Source organism: Camellia sinensis, chromosome 3 (assembly GCF_055761805.1).
Source record: "Camellia sinensis isolate YWXY chromosome 3, ASM5576180v1, whole genome shotgun sequence".
In the NCBI taxonomy this organism is placed as follows: domain Eukaryota; kingdom Viridiplantae; phylum Streptophyta; class Magnoliopsida; order Ericales; family Theaceae; genus Camellia; species Camellia sinensis.
The window spans coordinates 17,527,906-17,549,930 of record NC_138963.1 but is presented as its reverse complement, the minus strand read 5'-3'; the positions used below and the strand labels follow the sequence as shown (position 1 = coordinate 17,549,930).

The following is a 22,025-nucleotide window of genomic DNA, read 5'->3' as shown; positions in this document are numbered from 1 at the left end:
TCGCGGGGACGTCTACACACATGAATACACACTGACCAATAACTAGAAAGATTGTGAGATAGAAAGGATGAAGCAGCTAATGGCTAAGCTTAACAACAAAAACGCAAAGCTTGTGGATCAGTTGGAGGAGTACTCAGTGCATGAATACACCCAAGCAGCTGCTGCTGTACAAGATATGAAGTAAAGTCATCCGAACATGTACCATTATGAGACAAACATACTTGACATTATGCCATTGCCGACATCGTCTCCATCTGACGTGAATGAGAAAGCAGAGTTATGAGGGGTGGATACTCATGTGACCCCCACCCACGAAATTGGGCATGTGGTGTGTGATGTAGATATAATGTCTGCAATAAGTCAAAATATTAGAATAACAACTGTGTTGTAGAACTCACTTGTGAGAAACATTAAAAATAAAAATAGGAAGGTGCACAAATTGCCAGAGTATGAATACCCATGGGTTTTGGGGAGGTTGAAGAAACCATCTAATCGTGGTGTGGTCGATGTGGGTAAGTGTGCTAATAAGCAAATAATGCACGATAAAATTATAGAGGTTGATGATCTTGCAGAGCCGGAGAGGACATTTTCTCGTTTTGACTTAACTAATCGTTTGCCGATTTGGAAGTTGTTATCAACACAAGAGAAAGACAAGCTTAAAGAAGCTTACGAGAAAGGCGGGGATATGTACGCTTCCAAACTTACTATTACCGTTTTGCATTTGTACATGAATTTAGTGTTGAACAATGTCTTGTTAAATTGTTAGTGTGCACGTCTGGACTGGGCAGAATGGTTCCAATTATGTGTGTTTCAATGACATACGGGCAATCGTTAAGGGGTTGACCTTACGAGACAATGTAAGTATGATATCCTTAATTATTCTTGAAACGTCTGAAGCTTCTGAACATGCGTATACAATTTATATAAATGTATACGAGGGAAGTAAAGTCATAGATGTTTTATTTGTGCACGTAGGTAATTGATGCATACGCGGAAATGCTGATGTACGAGCAGCAAATCAAGTCACCTGCAACCACGGATGAGGAAAAATCATACATTTTCAGCACGTTATGTTTGGTAAGATGTGACGTTTGATAAATTGTTGTTAGAAATTTTATATTTGTGCTAACGAACACAAAATTGAATGTGTGTAGCCTACAATTAGAGATGTGGCCGAAGATGTACGTGACAGGTATTTGGCCGTGCGTACCCTTCATCCCCTCAAAGCTAGATATATTCAATTCCCAATCCACTTAGATAACCATTGGACACTAATGGTTTATGAAACCGAGGAGGGATTTTGGATGCATTACAACTCAATGAAACCAAGACGTGGAAGGGAAGACAAACATTACTAGGAAGCATGGTTGTTGGTTAGTAAACGTGAATTAGTTAATTTCACTGGTCTTTGTATTTTATATTTGACAACAAAACTAATTACTTGGCAATATAAATTTGACAATAACGTAAAAAGGATACTTTGGGAATTACATAAGGCGGAGATTGAAAGTTGGCGCAGTTGAAACGCAAGATTTGGTGAAAGAACTTTTAGTGGTTGATTATTATCTGCAACAAAAAGTAGACTCGTAAGTGTGAATTACATTTGTTTGCAATGTATGTCATTGATGTTTCCATACATTTCATGTGGTTTGTTTTAACGTATTTACTAATGTCTTAAATATTTCTAACATAGCTGATTGTGGAATTATAGTATGCCATGATGAAGCAACTCGTGCGTTACTTAGATGTGGATAAGTCAATGGACGGGGAGAGCTGCAAAACGATGCGAGCCGGTATGGTGAAGTTATTTGTGAACGACCCGAAAAGGTCATTTGTTGCTGCCAAATGACAATTGGAACAATTTTCCAATGGTGCCAAATGGGTGTAGCATTGGTTTTTTTGGTCTAAATTCACGGTTAATTAGTTTTTGAACAGTATAGTACGTTTGACGTTAAACAAATTTTGGATGTTTTGGATGTTTTAGGTAGCATTGTCAATATGGATTGAGGATTCGTACATTTTTTTTTTTTTGGAATATGTTATAATGGTTCATTCATAATTTTTTATTTGCACTTGTTTGTTATAATATGGCAACATGTATCATTCAGTAATGTTAGTAGGAAGTTAATGTCAACAGGAATCTTGGGTGACTAAATGTGAATGCGGTTGTATAAATGTGAATGTAAATATAAATGTGATTGTGAATGTGAAGGTGTCAGTAGGAATCTTGGTTGTCCATCTCTAATACCCAGATTGTGAATGTGAATGTGTGGGAGTGTTTGGTACTTGTCACAAGGAGTTAGAAAATGCAACTAACAAGATTGAGGACTCATCAGATGACGTTTGTTATCTAGGTTACTTAAATTGTTACTTTTAACATTCACGTTACGTGTCGATGGTGGATTATTCTAACATAATTTGACTTCCCATGTAGACTTTTCAGATTATGAGGGTGAATGTATTGGAGTGTTTATTACTTGCCACAGCATGTTGAGGGTGGTGGGTTTTGTTAGGTAGATTTGGTTCACTTTTCATTTATCAAATGTCACATTGTCTTTAAATGTGTCACATGTTCAAATTGTCATTTACTCAGTATATATGCTGTCACATTAACGTTGGGGGTGTGTCACACATCAATCTTTGCACCTCACATTCTTGTTTATGTTGTCGCATTTTTTGATAAATCGGCATGCGTACTATTATTTTATATGTTGTCATATCATGTTTGACAATGTTGGTATGTGCCAATTTGCATTTCCCCTTATATTGTATGGTGTCACATTCATGTTCGTAGTATGTTATTTGCTTCAAATTACAATTTGAACAATTTACAAGACTAGAAGTTTGAATTTTTTTTAAAAAAAACTTTGTAAACAATGTTGTTCTTTGAATTCCGAATGATTTGATTCGATTTAAAATTTATTCCCACTGTCGAAGGATGTGCTGTAAATTCAAATGGTAGTGTGCTTCGTCAATTTAATCTTTCAAGAATGTGCTGTAAATTAAGATTGATGAACTGGTTAAAGGATCACCTATGTCAAACCGACATAATAACACCAATGTGACCTGGTTTCAAAAACTATGGATTCTCACATACAAGGCCAATGTACAACGCACTACCTAAACGTGTATTGCTGGTTTAAAACATACAGTTGCATGAACAATAACATGAACATGTAAAGTTAATATATGAATGAAAGCGGTGTGAAGAAAAAAACCAGCTGAATGATTACATTTCAACAATGTGTTGACTTATTAAAATTTGTTGTCATTTTGTTTCACTACATTCTACTACGATAATACGATGTTGCTACTCAAAAGTGATTCTAAAACTTTGCCACTATTTGTCTATTACTAAATTGGTTCTTTACATGTCTTTCGGTTGTGGCTGCCCATACGGCCACATCGACCGCACCTGATCTGACTTAGTTTCTCTCCCCGAGATGGTATCCGATTCTTCTTTGGTTGCCCTGGAGGACGTTTAACTGCTAGTGGATATATGATGAAGTCATCTTCCGAGAAGGACGGTTTGTCAACTGTTGGTATTGGCTGAATGTATCCGGAATAAGCTGCTTTGTACTGATCAACGGTGAAAAATGGTTCAACACATATAAAATCCCTTTCACTATTCTGTTTTGCAACCACTGCATGTGCACATGAGAATCCATTCAATTGCCACTGGAAACATGAACATGAACGTTTGTCAATGTCTACCAACAATGTTGGAAATAAATGGACCTCGTATATGTTTTCATTTGCCCGGCTAACAATCCATGTGCAACCATTGGAATACGCCTCCCTAACGCAGCTTTCCATTTTTGGACAAAGTAAGTCATTCCAATTAGTAGCCAATAATTTACGATCAGCCCTCATTGTCATTATCTGATTTTTTATTGTATCAACCAACCTAGTGATTGGGTAATTACGGGCATCAAGTATCCATTTATTGAATGATTCTGCAGCGTTGGAGGTCATCTCCCCATACCATTCGCCCCTGTTGACATTTTGAAAACATCATGAAAATGTTTTCACATATTGGGTATTTCCAATGTTATCACATGTAAGCATCGTACATATTTGAAATATGCGTTAGCCCAATGGTTCGGTGGCATATCTTCTAAAAAATTATTTATACCAAATCGTCCTGATCCTTTTAGCTTGGCCCGATGGTGTTGAAACGACGCCTTAGTTGGAGCGTATGCACATTCACGCAAGTTGGCCATTAAACCAAAACATACATGGTTGTCAACCCACCGTAATTTGTCTCTCAAATTTGCTTGGAGATGTTGCAAACAGTACGCATGATGTGCAGATAGGAATACAGTAGGCAAGGATTCGAGCAACCCAGCATTCCGATCAAATACGAAAGTTAATGTTTGAGCACTATTGACAACGTTTATCAGGTGCTCTAAAAACCAAGTCCAATTTGCAGTTGTTTCGGAGTTAACAATAGTGAAAGCTAATGGGAATAAACCTGGGAGATGTGACAAGTTTATGTTAGATATGTAATATTTTTAACAATGTTTACGTTCACATTAACAATTGTTCACAATTCAAACCGCAACATAGACAATGTTATAAAAATAACATTAAATTGGAAACACATTTGCCATAGGGGATCCCCTACTACTATAGTGGACTAATAATAAAATGTCTAGTCACCATGTGATGCGTTACTATATGGAATATTGAAGTAATCATCATAAGACACGTACCTTTGTTGCCATCCTTCTCTGTCGCTGCAAGCAAATTGCCTTTAAATCTCCCTTTCAAAAAAATGTCGTCAAGGAACAATAATGGACGGATATGGTTGAATTCGTCAATGTAAGATTTGAATGATATGAAAAACCGCTTAAATCGGCCGGTTGACTGCTCGAAATCCAAGTTCACATGACTCTCAGGATTATACTGCATAACTGTATCCGCTTACCACCTAAGTTAATCAAATGAAACATGATAGTCACCATACACTTCGCCTCTTGCCTTCTCCACACGTAACCAGGCTATGTGGTAACTAACAGTCAGTCCGTACTCATTTTTTAGGCCAAACACGATGTCAGTGGGACGTGTAAGCGGCTTGTCACGTACCCGATCACCAAAAAACATTGCAAACCAATTCAGAATTGAGTCTACTATTCTTCCCAGTGCAAACAACAGTACCTCAATTATGCAAGTTGTTCAACCTCTTCAAGTAAAAGTATCCATTGCATGTTTGAACCCTTTCATGTATCAACCATGTACACCATTTTTGCTCTCGCAACGTGCACACAGTCATGACCCGCATTGAATCATTTTTCACAAATTTGAAGTCAAACCCACACTCAATAGCATATTTGGACAAAACGAAACGGAATGCAGCAACACCCCCTTCAAAGCATTGGCCTACGTGACTAATACCATGTGACCAATCAACTGTCATCAACGTTTTCTCACTGTGGCGACAATAATTGGGCAACAAATCTCCGTCCGTTTCGGCCCTTGAAAATTGTTCAATGTTAGGATCCATTTGACTTGCGAAGATAGTCCCACCGTATTGCTTACCTCGAATCAAATCATCCACCTCATTTTGCGAGTCAACCACAACGTTGATATGGGTAACGCCAAAGGATCTTGCAAGGGAAAACATGTTTTCCACGTCCACATCAGTACTCATCATGAATTGATTCTCATGGCATAGTAGTTTGTAAGATATGAAAATCGATGATGGTGTCACATCCGCCTACCTATCACATAAATTTTTAACCAATTGTGTGAATGTCAATCCATTAACACCTGACAAGAATAGTGGATGAACCGAAGGTGCACAATAGCATGATGTCCATATCTTGTGCAACAAAATAAATGAAACAATAATCGTGTCACTATATTCCGCAAACAAACCAAAAAACAAGGCATGCAAGATATGTGACATATAATCAAATGTGAGCGCAGTAACATAGATATCATATAACAGGGTGCAACCCACATTCAATCACAATCCATCATAAGAAATTTTACAACTAAACAATATAAATCCAAATTGAATAATATATAATGAAAAGTGAGAGTAACATTCACATACATTCCAATACTTTCCATGAACTAGCAACAGTGTCACATTCAATTGGAAAAATTAGAAATTTAATAAGTTTGCGAAACGTAATGTGACACATATGTCCACACTAAAATACAACAATGACACAACACAAATTAATATCATAAATAATGCCAAAACCATGATCGTATCCATGTGCATAGGAAATTGAAAGCCAAAACCATATCTAAGAAATTGAATGTTATCATAAATCATATCCACGTGTATGTGAGTTACATTCACATAAATTCCAATACTTTCCACGAACTAGCAACATTGTCACATTCAATTGGAAAAATTAGAAACCCAATAAGTTTGCGAAATGTAATGTGACACGTATGTCTATACTAAATACAACAATGGCACAACACAAATTAAATACAAATGAACGTAACACACACCAAAAAATGACAACATTGTAGATGTGGTTTAACATTGCAACCTAAATATAACATCCTTTGAGGCTAATAGAAGTGTGCTAATGTATGGTTGTACCATTTTGCACAAGCCAGCAACATTTTCACATTCAAATAAAACTTAATAATCGAACATAATGTACTTTTACGAAACGTAATGTGACACGTATGTAAACAATGAATACAATAACGTTACAACACAAGTTCAAAGACAAATACAACCGAACTTAACACATAAATGTAATTTCAATGGAGGCTAATGAAAGTATGCCAATGGATGGCTATACCAGATTGTGAAATCCATATCATATAAGATGACATTGAAAACAAAACAATCGGCAAACACACAGCAACACTCACCAATTGCAAAAGAAAACAACCTTATCTCTTTTCCTCAAACACTTTGAGTCCAAATCAGCAAGAGCAAACAACTAAACCATCCAAACCAGTAACATTTTCAAAATCCACCGGCCTCCGCGATCATGGCGCAATTCACGGCAACAAATGAAGCCTACACAATAAACTTTCCTAAAAGTCTCCAAACCTTAATAGGGTGAATAACTTATAATATGGAAACATATATGAATGGTATAATAGTACACTAATATCATTTAATCACAATTTATAGGACTTTGTGGAACACTTTCTAATCTAAATAAGACTTGAAACTCTATAAGAAATCACACAAGATTTTACATTAAATAAGTCTCCTTAATAGGACTTATAAATAATTTTTCCTATTAGGAACAAAATTTTTCTTCATATTTCTCTAATTATCAACTAATTATGTCATTTATATATCATTAAATTTAAAAAATGAGTTTGTATATCGTTTTTGTAAATATTATTCTAGGTCTAGTGAAAAGTGTGCTTTATTTTTAAAATATCATTTTATTTAGGTCTTATTTGTCATAATTTAAAAAAGTCAAAAAGTCACTATCATATTTAAGTCACATTACCTTATTTAAGTCACATCACCTCTCTACCACATCATTTCAAACTCAACCTATATTTAATCAAAAGTAAAAAAATGCACTTATTTAGATCATCCCCAACCACTCCTTAGTTTTTATTTATTTTTGTATCTTTTACCTTGCACAAATGAGCAATGGTTAACGGGACTTATATAATAGAGGGGTATCCTTTCGATCCAAATTTTAAATTGGAGGATATTATTTAGACTCATGGAACTTATTATGGGTTCTATTTTTATAATTTAAACCATTCATTTTGTCGAAAATTTTGTATATTTCCCTTACATAAAATATTAAGTCAATTCAATAATTATAACTTATTCAATTTATTATATTTTTAACCAAAAAAAATGTAGCATTTGCTTTTAAAAACATAATTTTTTAATTAAAAACGTGAAAAATTTGAACAAGTAAATTATAGTTATCGGATCGATTAAATTTTTTATGTAGATAAAATACACAAAATATTCAATAAAATAAATGGTTCAGATCATTTAAATGGAGTCCGCAATGAACTTTAAGGGTCCAAATAATGTCCTCCAATTTAAAAATTGAACGAGAAGAGATCCTCCTCCTATATATATCTTTTATAGGGTTATATTAGAATATGCCTCTTTTAAGAATATACATAGTAAGTTATGATATTTGTAAAATTAATTATGACACAATAAATCACAATTGAACTATAATCAAATCATAATAACACAGGCCACAAAACCGAGTCATAATCCAGTGATAACTAACCCACAAACATCGGTTGGTACGTGGTGTATTTATATACACTTATTTGGTGCATGAATGTGGCAGCCTGAGATGGTAGAGCGGGTGTAGAATGGCGAAGACAATTCAATTCTTCGAATTGAATACTCGAGCTAAGATTCCTTCAGTTGGATTAGGCACTTGGCAGTCTGATCCAGGAATCGTTGGTACGGCCATCGCCACCGCCGTTAAGGTATACCATATACTTCTCGCTTGCTCTCTCTGGCATTCCAACAAACACATGCATGAATGGACCTAATACCCCTACAGCCCATTTGGTTCTCCAGAAAATGTATATAAATAGTTAAAATCATGGTACAGAAATTTCGATCTTTGTGGATAATGCTTTGTTATTTTGCCGAAAATTATTTTCAAACAGAGAATTTTGTTTACAGAAAATCTTTATAAACCTTTTATTCTAATCAGGTTGTCTTCTAAAACAGTTGTTTTTATTGTTAGATCACCAATTGTTCGTAAAACTGTTGTTAGGAGGTTTTGTATTTCTGTTATTACTACTGCTACTTGATTTTTGCTGTTTTATTTTTTGCATAGATGACAAAGTGTATGGGTTTTGATTTCAAATATTTGACAAATTTGAATATTGTTTTGCAATTATGAGTTGTTTTAATTTTGCGATGAAAGAACCACAAAAGGTCACGAGTCACATCATTCTGTATAGAACTTATGTTTGCAATTGCTTACTGTATTATCTACGAGTGCAGGTTGGATATCGGCATGTTGATTGTGCTCAACTATATGGCAATGAGAAGGAGGTATTTTTCAGTTTTTTGGGTTTCAAGTCTTTGATTAGGTTTTGTTGTCCAACATCAACATATCATCATATAAATGTTAAGTGTGTGAAATCCATGAAAATTTTGATTAGCTTATTTTTGGCTCTAAATTTACGAATCTAACGTGAAATCCATGAATTTTTTTGTGGAGCCCTCACGTTTGATTCACAGATTCACGATTTTGAGAGTACAGATCCTTAACACTAGCATGAAACTTGAGACTTTTTTATCGACTTCGAATGGGTCAGAACTCGCTAGCCAGGTTGAAACCAATGTGATGAAAAGAATTGATGAAATTCATAGCTTAGCCAACTTGATCCCATGACCAGTTGAACACTTTGATCAGCACCAACTACATACACATTTCTCAACATTATTGTGAATATGTTGAATCATTTGATACAAAAAGAAAATGTTTAATCACATATAATAGACACGTATATCATGTTATGAGCTCTCTTTGAATTCTTAAATCCAGAGCCCTCACACTTTTGCTCCCATTCTTGCTCTGCATTCTAGGCACTTGGTTTAGTTATGCATCAGATCTTCCAATTGGAAATTAAGATACTCGTTTTTATGGACAGGATTTTAGTGGTTTCCATTTAAATGTTTTACTCATGTAATCATCTACATATTTGCTCTTATGTAGATTGGTTCAGTTTTGAAGAAGCTGTTTGAAGATGATGTGGTGCAGCGCAAAGACTTGTGGATCACCTCTAAACTCTGGTTTCATCTGAATCTTCTTTAACTCAAACATGTATCTCAACCTTAATGTCTAAGAGAGAAGTAAAAGAAATGAAAAATCATTTGGAATTCCAATTGTATGTTAATGCAAAATTTGAACATGCATCTAGCAACTCAATATGATCTTTTAACCAGTTCATGCTATTCAATTTGAGCTGCAATGATTTGCAGGTGTACTGATCATGCACCAGAAGATGTACAAGAGGCATTGGAGAGAACATTAAAAGATTTACAGCTTGAATATCTGGATCTTTATCTTGTATGTATAACAAAATTAAACCTTATATTCCAGTTAGTTTATGGATAGTGATCTCATCCATGCAGTATCATTCAATAATTAAAGTGTAATTCTGTGGTGGATTTCTTTGTTGTCAAACTAGGATGAAGTAATAGAGTGAGATGTACTGAAACAAATTCTCAGGAACAACCACTTCTTTTTAAAATTATTTTGGTTATTCTTATCCCAAGTGAATTTTGTTATTTCTTTGTAACTAAATGGGATTGCTTGATTAATTATTGAAGATTCACTGGCCTGTCAGCTTGAAGAAGGGATCAGCTGTCATTAAGCCTGAGAACCTGACTCAGCCTGATATACCCAGTACATGGAGAGCAATGGAGGAGCTCTATGATTCTGGAAAGGCTCGAGCTATTGGTGTGAGCAATTTCTCTTGTAAGAAACTAGGCGAATTGTTGGACGTTGCTCGCATTCCTCCAGCTGTCAATCAGGTAGAATGCCACGTGGCATGGCAACAACCACAACTTCACGCATTCTGTAAATCCAAAGGAGTTCACCTATCAGTGAGTATGCATATCTATGTATCTTAAGTTTATTGTTGTAAGAGGACCTAATTTGAGCCCATTAAATTAATTAGGCCCAATAGTCCAAGATTGGTGGGCCCGAATTTATCACCATCAAACGGGCTAAATGGCTCTAAGCCTCGAAAGGGTTCGGATCCACGAACCTAGAGACTTACTCGGGCCCGGACTCGAAAGGGTATTAAGCAAGCCTAGAAATCCGAGGCACTCGGACTCGAAAGGGTTCGGATCCACGAACCTAGAGGTCTGAAACACTTGGCTTCGAACGGATTCAGATGCAATCTAGAAGCCGCTCTGTTAATGAGTCCCAGAACACTTGCGGGCTTGGAGCTTTCCGGGATCTACGCACCAGAACCATGAGCGTAATGGAGTTCGAACAAAGGACCCGATCCTGAGGACGGTGAGTGGAGATAAATTCACTCTTCGGTTAAACTAGCCTATACCTGGGTCGAGGTGGCACGATCTAGGGGGTCCCTGAGACTCGGCAATATTTGCGGCAGGGCGTTCTCTTGAACTATCCCTGACCCTTATGCGGCAGGACGTCCTCTGGGACTACCCCTGACCCTTTGGGATGATTGGGGATCATTGGTTAGGTGTGGCTAAGAAGAAGGGTTCGCCGAGAGGTTGATCTCCTCTTCGGGGTTTTCTCATCCTCGGAGAAGTCACCTCCTCGGAGAGGTCACCTCCTCGGACAAGGTGGTTAGAGAGAATATCTCACATGTGCCTTGCACATGGGCTCCATCCTACATCATGAGGTGCCTATAAATAGCACCCACCCATAGCTTTACAAGGGATGAATTTTGGAGATTTTTAACTCTTGGGAAAGAACTAATTTCCCTTCTCCATTATCAACCTTGAGAGTGAAAATGGGAGATCCATGGGAGAGCCTTGCCATTATTCTATTCTCTAGCCATTTTGCCTTCTTCTTCACCCAATCTCTTATCTCCATCATCTCCTTTGTTGTTGTGTTCCTAAGTTGAGATTATTGAAAAATCTAAACCCCTCATCATATTCTAGAGAATTCGAAGTTGTTCTTCAAGGATCTTCGAAGATCTTTGAATTTTACAACTCCTTTCTTGAACCCTCGAAGAAGCTGCCCGTCACATCTACATCTGGAGGACAAACAGTAGAGTGTGCCTCTAAAGTCTCCAAGGCCCGAGCATAACCCGACTCAAGTTCACGAAGAGTTGCCTTTATCTCATCTATAGAGGTGCGATAAGAGGCAAGCACAGACATAAGTTCCAGCCGATGACTGGCGTTCGAAGCTATATCCAGGCGCTTCCGAAGCCATGATAAGTCCACTTGGTGACGCTCCATGTCAGAGATCCCCTGATACGCCGTCTCGACTACTTTCCCATTAAGGTCACACAACCGTTGCCTGTCCAAGCTATATAAGATAGTGGCAAAAGACTCGAGAAGAGCAGTCTGAATGAGTGGACACTGGCAAGCAAATGAAGCAAAGGTCTCCGGGTAACTTGAATGCACAAGCTGTAGAACTGAAGCAAACTCAAGAGCTACCCAATAATGGAGAAATGATACTTTGCCAGAAGCTGAAGGAGGAATTGGGGCCGGAAAGCTGCTAGTCTCAAGAATCTCCCCAATGTCTATCGGGTTAGATGAACCACCCGGAGGGGTAACTCCCGGCAGAGGTCCCGAGCCTGAGAATGCCGAACGATAAGGGGAAAGACCAAAAGCATCACTATCAATGTGAAAATCACTGAGATTCAAATCCAAAATATTCGAAGGCACTGGCGATGAAGAACCTCTGGCAGTCGTCTCAAAGGCAGGTGTTCCCCCTTGAGAAGGAGAACCGTGAGGAGTTACAAAGAGAGTCGGAGTAGAGTCCGGGGCAGGTGAAGACGGGACCACGGTAGCAGCTAACACTGGAGCAGAGTCTGAGGCAGGTGAAGGCAGGACCCCGGTAGCAGCTAACACTGAAGAAAAGATAAGGAAGCCTTATTAGAGGTAGGGAACAGGAAAGCCATTTGAGTAAAGATTTCTCACAGATAGAAGTAAATGACAAACTTCAGAAAGAAAGATTACCAGAGGGAGAATCAATATGCAAAGCCGGAGCAACTGAAGGACTCCTAGCATCAGCAAGGTCACTTGGCCGTATAGAGAGCACCTGATCGATCTCAATGTCTGACGAAGCCTGAACAGTAGCAGTCATCCCTGAAGAAGGAAGGAGGGCCGGAGGATGAGAATCACCATAAGTGCCAGAGCGAGTCTTAGAGATTTCTAGCACATCCACCTCCACACCATTCCCAGAGGCGCACCTCGTCTCTACATTGCTTCTAGAAGCATGGCCTACGGCATCAATTTCTGTGGCATCAGCCCCTCCAGTAATCTCAACATCAGAACGGTGAGCCCCAATAACCTCGTCACCAAGATAGCGCTCCTCCTCAGCTACGGTAGGGCAGTGACGACGCATGCGTGGAATAAGGTCACAAAAATGGTCGGAGGACTCAGCCTCATCATCGTCATCATCTATAACTGCTATACGAGAGGTGCGCATCTTCACAAGTCTTGCAGACAAAGGGAGGGTGTCGTCCAAGTCTGAGTCCGGCCTGGGCGAGGCAGCATGGCCAGGAGCCACGGTACTGAGAACGTCAACAACCGCAGGATCCTACACAACATGGACAAATAAAAGTTTTCATTTTAGAAGGTATAGTCGCAAAAAGGAAAGTAGCTTCAAATCAAAAATTTTGGGTACCTCATGAAGCCTTTTGGAAAGGCGAGGAGCGGAAGGACTGGCATCAGAAGTCCTCTTGTGAGCCATCTTCTTAAGGCTGGTCGTCCGAGGACCAGAGGCCTTATTCAAAGGGACTGGCTCCGGAGAAGTAATTGCCAAGCTAGAAGCAGATGCCCGAGCAGAAGGGTCAGTTGGAGCAGATGAGGTGAAGAAACTCTCGTACATGTGGTCAGATTTTCGGCTCTCGGGTAGCTGAAGAGAAGAATCCTTCTTATAAATCGGCGGAGGCAAACATACGGTCGGTCTGCTCTGGACAAATGCAATAAACGCATCGATATTCTTCTGCCAATACCGCCTGAAAGAGGAGGCGAAACCCCCTACTCGACTCAAGCCTGGCATCGTCAAAGAGCCGGATATGGGAAACACGGTGTGTACAAGCCCGCGACTGAAGCGCCCGTAGCTCGCTGAAAATGATAATAAAGGAGGTGCTGGCCCCGGGGCACATTGATCAAACCCGAATTGATATGCTACGCGGTCAGGCCTATAAACGGCACTATCAACGCCTTCCTCATGCCATACCGGTAATGAACTCGGACGGATCATAATCAGCATATCAACAAAGGGTGCAGGGATGTTCTTCGGCAAAGGAAAGGACACCGAGCGGGAGGAACCATGATAGATAAGCGGTGTGGCCACACCCACAGGCGGGCATACATACGGCCGTGCCACAAAGCGTCGGGGATCATCCACTAGAGTATTCAAGGATAAGGTGGAAATGGTACGTGACCAACGTGTAATCAACGGCTGGCAAGACTTCGCTTTCCCAAATGTCCGAGACCCATCAGTATCAAGCACGGGGATGCCATCTTTATCCACTATCTCCCGAAGAACCTCCGCCTCGAATACAGTCGGAGCAGGGGCAAATTTTGGGAACCTCTCGAAGAAGAAACAAAGCAGGAACTGGCTGTGAATAAAGGAGACAGGCTCATATCGACCCACGGAGCGAACCATATCTCGATGTAGTAGATCCAGCCGATAATAGAGATTCCCAAGAAATAGGGGAGCCAAAGGGATCCGATCTCCTCTGAAGAGCCTGACTGCCAAGGGGAAGACGAAAGGATTGAGGGAATCCAGAGGCGTGCTCGGAAGAATGAAGAATGAAAGGAAGCAAGCCAGAAATCCCAAGAAATAGAGCCTGGAGTCATACATCGGACCGACCTCATACTCCCGAGAGTTAGGGTCAGCATCTCTGGCCAAGGGCTGAAGATCTTTGAAGAAGTGGCGGATCCATGCAGTATAGGAGGCACGGTCCGTCCTTACTCGACTAGTCCTCCTCGCTGAACCATCAAAAACGGAACTCCACCGACCACAAGTTTGAAGATTTAGCTTCAGAGATTGGATCAAAGAATCATCTTCGGGGGGTGTCTGCTCAGGGTCGAAGGCATCAGGGCCGGTCACTTCCAGACGCAGCAACATGAACACATCCTCAAGGGTGGGCCCCATCTCGTGCTGGCCAAGTATAAAGGTGTGTGTCTCGGTGCTCCACCGAAGAGCCATGGCTTCCAGGCTAGCATTGTTGCGACGGATGGATAGGGATCGAGATATTTTCACTGGGATCAATAGGCGGGCCTCTTGAAGCCGCTGACAGAAGCTCTTGTCCGAGAGAACATCATCGACCCACTCCTACCAACCAAAAGGAGGGTTTGAGAAGGCCTTGAACTGAGGATAACAGTATGGAAAGTCCCCCCGCTCAATCCGAAAGCGTAGCACCGAGGAAGGAGAAATGAGGGCCTCGTGTCCAGAGTCAGTGTCCTCAGTGAGACATAATGGAGCCCCCTTCAGAGATAGAAGAGAAGTGGTGGAGGTAGCCGCCCGCCAGAAGGGGTCATTCCGACCAAAATAAGGAGATTTCCTCCACTCAGATGCCGGAGGTACATCCCTCTCTTTCATGAGAGCCGGTTCTGATGACCCCGGAGCTACGGGTTTCTTTTGAGAAGACATATGGCTGAAATAACCGGTATAAATATTAAAGAGTTGACCGTATTAAAATTCAGAATATTGTTACATGCAACATGATGGGTTTATCAACAAATTCAACTTCGGACGTCATCAACAATTCATTTTCTCGGATATTCTTCAAGCTCAACAAATTTTAATACCAATGGGTGCATCATCAACATATAGATTTTTGTCTTCTATCATCAATAAGAGGTACAATGTCATAGGTCGCTTCATGATGAAGTTCAATCGGGTCAATTTCTTAAAGTCACTATGTTCCATATTAAAGGTCCAATTTATACGGGGCTCAAAATTTGGACAGAGTGAAGTTCAATAGTAAATTTCAGGCCCGAGATCCGAAGTATATTACATTGCTTATCAGTAGCAAGATTCAATGGATCATTATGCAAATTACAAGAATGTCCTTTCCAAAGTCCATATTCATAAGTCCAGGGTTTTCTCTCTCCATGTCAAAAATGGAGCTCAAATACTAGTCAACAAGTTATATTCGGCCTTTCCTCGGTGATAAAGTTCAACAAATTATGTTCAAGCCAAGCACCTCAATAAGGTTTCAAGTGCTAGTGTGCATGTTTCCATATGGCCAAAATCACGGTGTTTGAGCTAAAAAAAAAAATATCATTGGGATTGCCATAAAAATTGAGTCCATATTCAGATTCAGTTTTTATTTATTTTATTTTTATTTTCATCAGACTGCTTGAGCCCTCTACATTGCCACAAAAATATATTTATATATATTTAAATATATTTATATTCGGAAGAGGGGGTCGAATGTCATACTTACAAATTTGGGCAGCTAGAGAGGTGAAGTCCGAAGCCGATACTGGAAATTTAAGCTGAAATCAGAGAGGCTTTACAGACTGTAATCAACAAGACTGGGCTAGGCTTGGGCAAGACCACACACGTTGCGTTGAGAGGGCGAACGTGCGTGGTCAACGTCGGATAAGCTGAAGCCGGAAGCAGCGATGTGGAGCTAGGTTGGGCAAGACCACACACGTTGCGTTGAAAGGGCGAACGTGCGTGGTCGACGTCGGATAAGCTGAAGCCGGAAGCAGCGATGGTGCCACAGAAGAGTCGGCAACGACACACGTCACGTTGAGTGGGGCGATATGTGTGGTCAGCGTTGGACCGTCGAAGCCAGAAGCAAACCAGCAGAGAGAGGCCAGCGGTGGGTATTGTCTTCACTAGTTCAAGATTGTTTGCAAGCCTCAAGACTGAAATAAATCATCACCAGAATTCCCAAATTAGAAAATGTATCAGTACATATTTATTTTGAGCACAAAAGTCCATCAAAACAATAAGATGGAATACCCACAGATCCAAAAATATAAGAAGAAAAAGGAAGAGGGCTTTGAACAAAGATTCAACTAGATCCTGAAGTCCAAAGATCAATAAATCTGAAACAGTGAAGGGAATGAAATTAGTTGAGTAAAAATCAAAACCCATTTATATACATATATATAAAGAGCTCACTCCCAGATCTGGGACAATTCAAGAAGATGGGGTATTAAACACTTACTCACAGATCTAGAGAAGCAAGAGAGAGTAAGTCAGCGGCACAACATGTAGCCTGTACAAGCGATAAAGAGACTGAAGATTAGAAGCAGCGTATGTAGGTGGTGGAACAATTAGGCAGACCAACACCACGTTGAATCGGTGATGTGGTCGGCGTTGGCGGGTCACGGCTAACAGTGATGAATTTCAGTGGGCGAGAAAGCATATCGACAGACCGACACCGCGTTGAGTGGGCGGCGTGGTCGTCACTGATCAGCTACGGAGCTTCTTTGAAGAAGATGAAGTTTGGGTTGGTCTCAGTTTGGAGAGAGAGTGTGCCCAAATGGGTCCTTGCAGTTTGATCTCCTGCAAATAAAAAAAAAATTAAAAAAAAAAATCGTTAATAAGGTAAGGTGTAGAGTAAGCACTGTGAAAGCATGGCACGGCCCCGACGAGGACGACGCACAGTCGAACCAAGATCTCCTGCAAATAAAAAAAAATAAAAAAAAAATTCGTTAGTGAGGTAAGGTGTAGAGTAAGCACTGTGAAAGCATGGCACGGCCCCGACGAGGACGACGCACAGTCGAACCAACGGCGGCACTATTTTGGCGAGGTTGGAAAATGATGACGTTGCAGAGAGGTCGGGGGCGTCGGTGCTGGTCAGTCGAGGCTTGCAATGGCAGTGACGTCGCAGAGGAGTCGGCGTCGGTGTGTCGGTGGCGTTGGTGTGTCTTCAGTGATGATGACAGAAAAGGAGACTGGAGTTGCAATGGAGGTCAGTGAGCAAATGGTTGTGGCCTATAGTGTTGTAGCAGCAGACCTTCATTAAAAAAAATAATAATAATAAAATAAAATAAAACTGGGTCAGTTTTGAGGAAGAAGAAAGAAAGATGGGTCTCTCTGTGTAGAGAGAGAGAGCGGCGCTGTGCAAGAAAATAAAAGAGAGGCTACATTGATTAGGGTTACTATCCTTTTCTTTAAATAGAATAAAAAAAGGGGGTGCTCCTCAAATATTCTACATATATATATATATATAACGGCCCAAGCAATTACGAGTTTTAAATTTGAAGAAAGAAGAACAGTGAGTTTGGATGATTGGACTCCACAAAATAAATCTTATTTACTTTTTGCTGGGTACGTTTCAAAAAGTGAGATCACCTTTGCAAAAAAAGATAAGAATGGTTGATTTTGTCCTTAGCTTCCATATATATATATAAATAAAAAATATATGGGTTTGACCATTTCCTAGAAAGAGAAATTTAATTATTGATCAATTTTGGTGAGTGGATCTTTAAATATTCAAATTTTGATTTGTTTTTTTTTTTTTTTCTTTGTGAGATCAAAAGCATGAAGGTGTATATGTTGGCCAAACATGGCGCAAAAAAAAAAAAAAAAAAAAAAAAAAAGTTATTTATTTTTTTTTTTATTAGTTGTCAATTTTACCCGTAATTTACAGTGAGTCCTCAGTTTTTATCCATAGATTTTATCAAGGCCAAATATTCTCGAAAACATAATGTGAAGCATGGCTGATAAGGTGAATTTATGCATGTTCGAGAAAATTACAATTTCTCATACACGCAAGGGGCAAATGTAAGAGGACCTAATTTGAGCCCATTAAATTAATTAGGCCCAATAGTCCAAGATTGGTGGGCCCGAATTTATCACCATCAAACGGGCTAAATGGCTCTAAGCCTCGAAAGGGTTCGGATCCACGAACCTAGAGACTTACTCGGGCCCGGACTCGAAAGGGTATTAAGCAAGCCTAGAGATCCGAGGCACTCGGACTCGAAAGGGTTCGGATCCACGAACCTAGAGGTCCGAAACACTTGGCTTCGAACGGATTCAGATGCAATCTAGAAGCCGCTCTGTTAATGAGTCCCAGAACACTTGCGGGCTTGGAGCTTTCCGGGATCTACGCACCAGAACCATGAGCGTAATGGAGTTCGAACAAAGGACCCGATCCCGAGGACGGTGAGTGGAGATAAATTCACTCTTCGGTTAAACTAGCCTATACCTGGGTCGAGGTGGCACGATCTAGGGGGTCCCTGAGACTCGGCAATATTTGCGGCAGGGCGTTCTCTTGAACTATCCCTGACCCTTATGCGGCAGGACGTCCTCTGGGACTACCCCTGACCCTTTGGGATGATTGGGGATCATTGGTTAGGTGTGGCTAAGAAGAAGGGTTCGCCGAGAGGTTGATCTCCTCTTCGGGGTTTTCTCATCCTCGGAGAAGTCACCTCCTCGGAGAGGTCACCTCCTCGGACAAGGTGGTTAGAGAGAATATCTCCCATGTGCCTTGCACATGGGCTCCATCCTACATCATGAGGTGCCTATAAATAGCACCCACCCATAGCTTTACAAGGGATGAATTTTGGAGATTTTTAACTCTTTGGAAAGAACTAATTTCCCTTCTCCATTATCAACCTTGAGAGTGAAAGTGGGAGATCCATGGGAGAGCCTTGCCATTATTCTATTCTCTAGCCATTTTGCCTTCTTCTTCACCCAATCTCTTATCTCCATCATCTCCTTTGTTGTTGTGTTCCTAAGTTGAGATTATTGAAAAATCTAAGCCTCTCATCATATTCTAGAGAATTCGAAGTTGTTCTTCAAGGATCTTCGAAGATCTTCGAATTTTCCAACTCCTTTCTTGAACCCTCTCCTACAATTGTTAGTGTTGAATATACTTATGTCAATTTTTTTTTTTTTTCTTTTTCTCTAAATCTTGGATGGATTTCGTTTAATGTGGTCCAAATTTGTCACCTGTTTAATTTTTAAAAGACTTCTTCTGATGAGTTTTTCTTACGCAGGGGTATTCACCATTGGGTTCTCCAGGTTACCAAAAGAGTGACATTCTCAAGAATCCAATTCTCAATATGGTTGCAGAGAAATTGGGCAAGTCTCCTGCACAAGTTGCGCTTCGTTGGGCTTTGGAAATGGGTCACAGTGTTCTTCCTAAGAGCACAAATGAGACGAGGCTCAAAGAAAACTTTGATGTTTTTGACTGGTCTATACCTGAAGACTTGTTTGACAAGTTCTCAGAAATTGAGCAGGCAAGTAGCCATTTTTCATTGCACACACCATTGAAGAGCTCTGGATACGGTCAAGTTTCAGTTTTAATAACTTGAATTTATGGGTGTTAATTATGCAGGTGAAGCTAGTAACAGGTGCAAAATTTGTGCACGAAACTCTTGGCGCCTACAAAACCATTGAAGAGCTCTGGGATGGTGAGATCTGAAACCTGGCCACCACGCCCTTTAAGAGTACCTCGTCCACTTCTCTAGGAAAGTTAAATTTTATAGTATTTCCTGCTATGAATTTGTAGTTGGATAATTTTTCAAACTGAATCCATTTGTTCTGATTATTAAGAAATATTAAATAAACAAGAGACCACCTGGTTTCTTTAAGACTAATTGTTTATAGAGTTTCATTTGGAATTTGGAATCATTCTCCCAAACTTTTCACTGGAATTAATGCAAACATATATTAGAAATGAATTAACTGTTTTCACCACTTAAAATCAAATATAATTTGTGCATATTTGTTATAATTTCAAATTGGTCCTCTGATGCATGTGAATTATTCGCCCTCGTTTTATTTCAAATCCTCAATGCATTCCCAAGTAAGCTTAAGCTATGCTAGCTGTTAACATACATATTAATATATTACTCTCATAGTATAGTTTGTATATATTACTATAATATATTAATATGTTAGTATGTATATAATATGTATAGGTATATTTTAATATTTACCTTTCGGCTGCTGCTTTCGGCCGATTCCTCTTTCGGCTCCTTTTCTTTATTTTAATGCAACACATCATAATGATGTTTGTAAATCAGCTCCTATATTATGGAGCTTCGAATTGGTTTCTCATTACAGAATGAATAACAGATAATTCTCTGTCAATATCACTCTCTCAACTCTCTTTCAATTTATTTCACATGGTATCAGAGCACAGGTGTTTCTCCTAAGCCTCTGCATCACACTTTCTTCTCTTGGCAGATTACTGGATACCTCGTCCTTACCCAATACACAGATTTGACAACACCAACACCTTCGTCTCTTCACGACGAAGCCAACGCCACCAGATTCATCATCATCTGAGGTCTCACGCGCCTCCACGCGCCACCAGAACATTAGCCCACGCGTTGCCTCGCTTCAGACGCGCTCTACGCGCCTCCTACACTGACCGGTGCTATTGTGCGCCACTGCCTCATCTACTAACGTGAGCCGCGCGTTTCTGACGTCAGCCGCCGTCAGCCCTTCTGCTTCCGTGCGCCGTGTGTCTTCGTCTGCTAACGTGCGCCGCGCCAATCTATGCTAACCTGCGCCGCGCAGCTTGACCAGCCGTTGACTATTTGATTTTCTGCCTTTCTGGTCATATTTTTGGTCCGTTCACTCCTTTTCTGACTAATTTTGACCATTTGAATTCACTGGTAACCTCAGATTTTTCAGATTCTACCTCAATTGTGCTATTTTTCTCTCATGGATCGCCTGGACTCCTCTAATCACCCTATTTCCGTTATTCTTGACGGGACTAATTATGTCCTATGGACACAAGCTATGTCTGGCTTTCTCAGAGGCAAGAAACTTTGGCGCATCATCACTGGGGATGTACGCAAACCCGTTCAAGAGACCACGGATTCCGCTGCCACAGACTCCGCCACCAAATATGTTGACCGATTGGAAGATTGGGATAGTAAAAACTATCAGATCATCACTTGGTTTCGCAATACTTCCATTACATCTATCAGCCTCCAGTTTGGTCGGTTCCAACTTGACTCTGCTTCCTCTCCTGCCAAAGCCATCTGGGATTTTTTACAAGAACGCTATCAGACTACTGGCCTTGCTCACCAATATCAGCTTCTGAGTCATCTTCACCGTATGCGCCAAGAAACAACTCAGAACATTAATGATTTCCTCTCCCAAATGTATTATGTTTGGGATCAGCTCGCTCTTTCTGAACCTCCATGGGATTGTACTACGAATGCTGCCTTGTTTACTACTTACCGTGACCAACAGCGCTTGGTTCAGTTTCTCATGGCTCTCACTCCCCGATTTGAGCCAGTCCGAGCATCTCTCCTTCATCGCACTCCTTTACCCACTCTTGAGCAAGCAATTTCTGAACTCCTGTCAAAGGAAACCAGATTTGGTACTCTCCATCCGCACCCTGTGGACTCTGTTCTTGCCACTCCTCAGATTCGAAGTTCTCCTTCCCCACCTTCCCCACAGAAGTCCAATACCTGCAAT

The 22,025-nt window shown here is 40.3% G+C and overlaps 2 protein-coding genes and 1 long non-coding RNA gene across 4 annotated transcripts; 1 reads left to right on the top strand and 2 right to left on the bottom strand.

Annotated features, from left to right (window-relative positions):
• Nucleotides 1–3,354: 3,354 nt before the first annotated feature.
• LOC114273569 (uncharacterized) lies at nucleotides 3,355–4,914 on the bottom strand. Its single transcript, XM_028215379.2, has 3 exons — nucleotides 4,716–4,914; nucleotides 4,255–4,474; nucleotides 3,355–3,994 (listed from the first exon to the last, which is right to left on the bottom strand). The coding sequence occupies exons 1-3, from the start codon at nucleotides 4,912–4,914 to the stop codon at nucleotides 3,355–3,357; spliced, it is 1,059 nt and encodes a 352-aa protein (XP_028071180.2).
• A 3,161-nt stretch (nucleotides 4,915–8,075) lies between these two features.
• On the top strand, nucleotides 8,076–20,185 carry LOC114273538 (NADPH-dependent aldo-keto reductase, chloroplastic). 2 transcript variants are annotated; one of them, XM_028215346.2, is made up of 7 exons: nucleotides 8,076–8,415; nucleotides 8,945–8,995; nucleotides 9,663–9,739; nucleotides 9,929–10,016; nucleotides 10,280–10,555; nucleotides 19,583–19,825; nucleotides 19,924–20,185. In XM_028215346.2, the coding sequence occupies exons 1-7, from the start codon at nucleotides 8,296–8,298 to the stop codon at nucleotides 20,008–20,010; spliced, it is 942 nt and encodes a 313-aa protein (XP_028071147.2). In that variant the 5' UTR covers nucleotides 8,076–8,295; the 3' UTR covers nucleotides 20,011–20,185. The 2 variants fall into 2 exon arrangements, with proteins under 2 accessions (XP_028071147.2, XP_082775309.1); XM_082919183.1 differs by lacking the exon at nucleotides 8,076–8,415 and adding an exon at nucleotides 8,450–8,537.
• On the bottom strand, nucleotides 15,925–17,229 carry LOC145822357 (uncharacterized). The gene is made up of 3 exons (XR_014363497.1): nucleotides 16,801–17,229; nucleotides 16,597–16,678; nucleotides 15,925–16,495 (listed from the first exon to the last, which is right to left on the bottom strand). It is a non-coding gene; the product is annotated as an uncharacterized LOC145822357 (long non-coding RNA).
• Nucleotides 20,186–22,025: the final 1,840 nt, after the last annotated feature.

What these genes read in the sequence shown, in the direction of transcription:
- LOC114273569 (XM_028215379.2), bottom strand. Translation starts at nt 4,914, where the DNA reads ATGCAGTATAATCCTGAGAGTCATGTGAACTTGGATTTCGAGCAGTCA. An exon ending in AGAGAAGGATGGCAACAAAG is followed by an intron (nt 4,475 to 4,715) that starts GTACGTGTCTTA and finishes CACATCTCCCAG; the next exon opens with GTTTATTCCCATTAGCTTTC. An exon ending in AATTTGAGAGACAAATTACG is followed by an intron (nt 3,995 to 4,254) that starts GTGGGTTGACAA and finishes AAATGTCAACAG; the next exon opens with GGGCGAATGGTATGGGGAGA.
- LOC114273538 (XM_028215346.2), top strand. Translation starts at nt 8,296, where the DNA reads ATGGCGAAGACAATTCAATTCTTCGAATTGAATACTCGAGCTAAGATT. An exon ending in TATATGGCAATGAGAAGGAG is followed by an intron (nt 8,996 to 9,662) that starts GTATTTTTCAGT and finishes GCTCTTATGTAG; the next exon opens with ATTGGTTCAGTTTTGAAGAA. An exon ending in TGGATCACCTCTAAACTCTG is followed by an intron (nt 9,740 to 9,928) that starts GTTTCATCTGAA and finishes AATGATTTGCAG; the next exon opens with GTGTACTGATCATGCACCAG.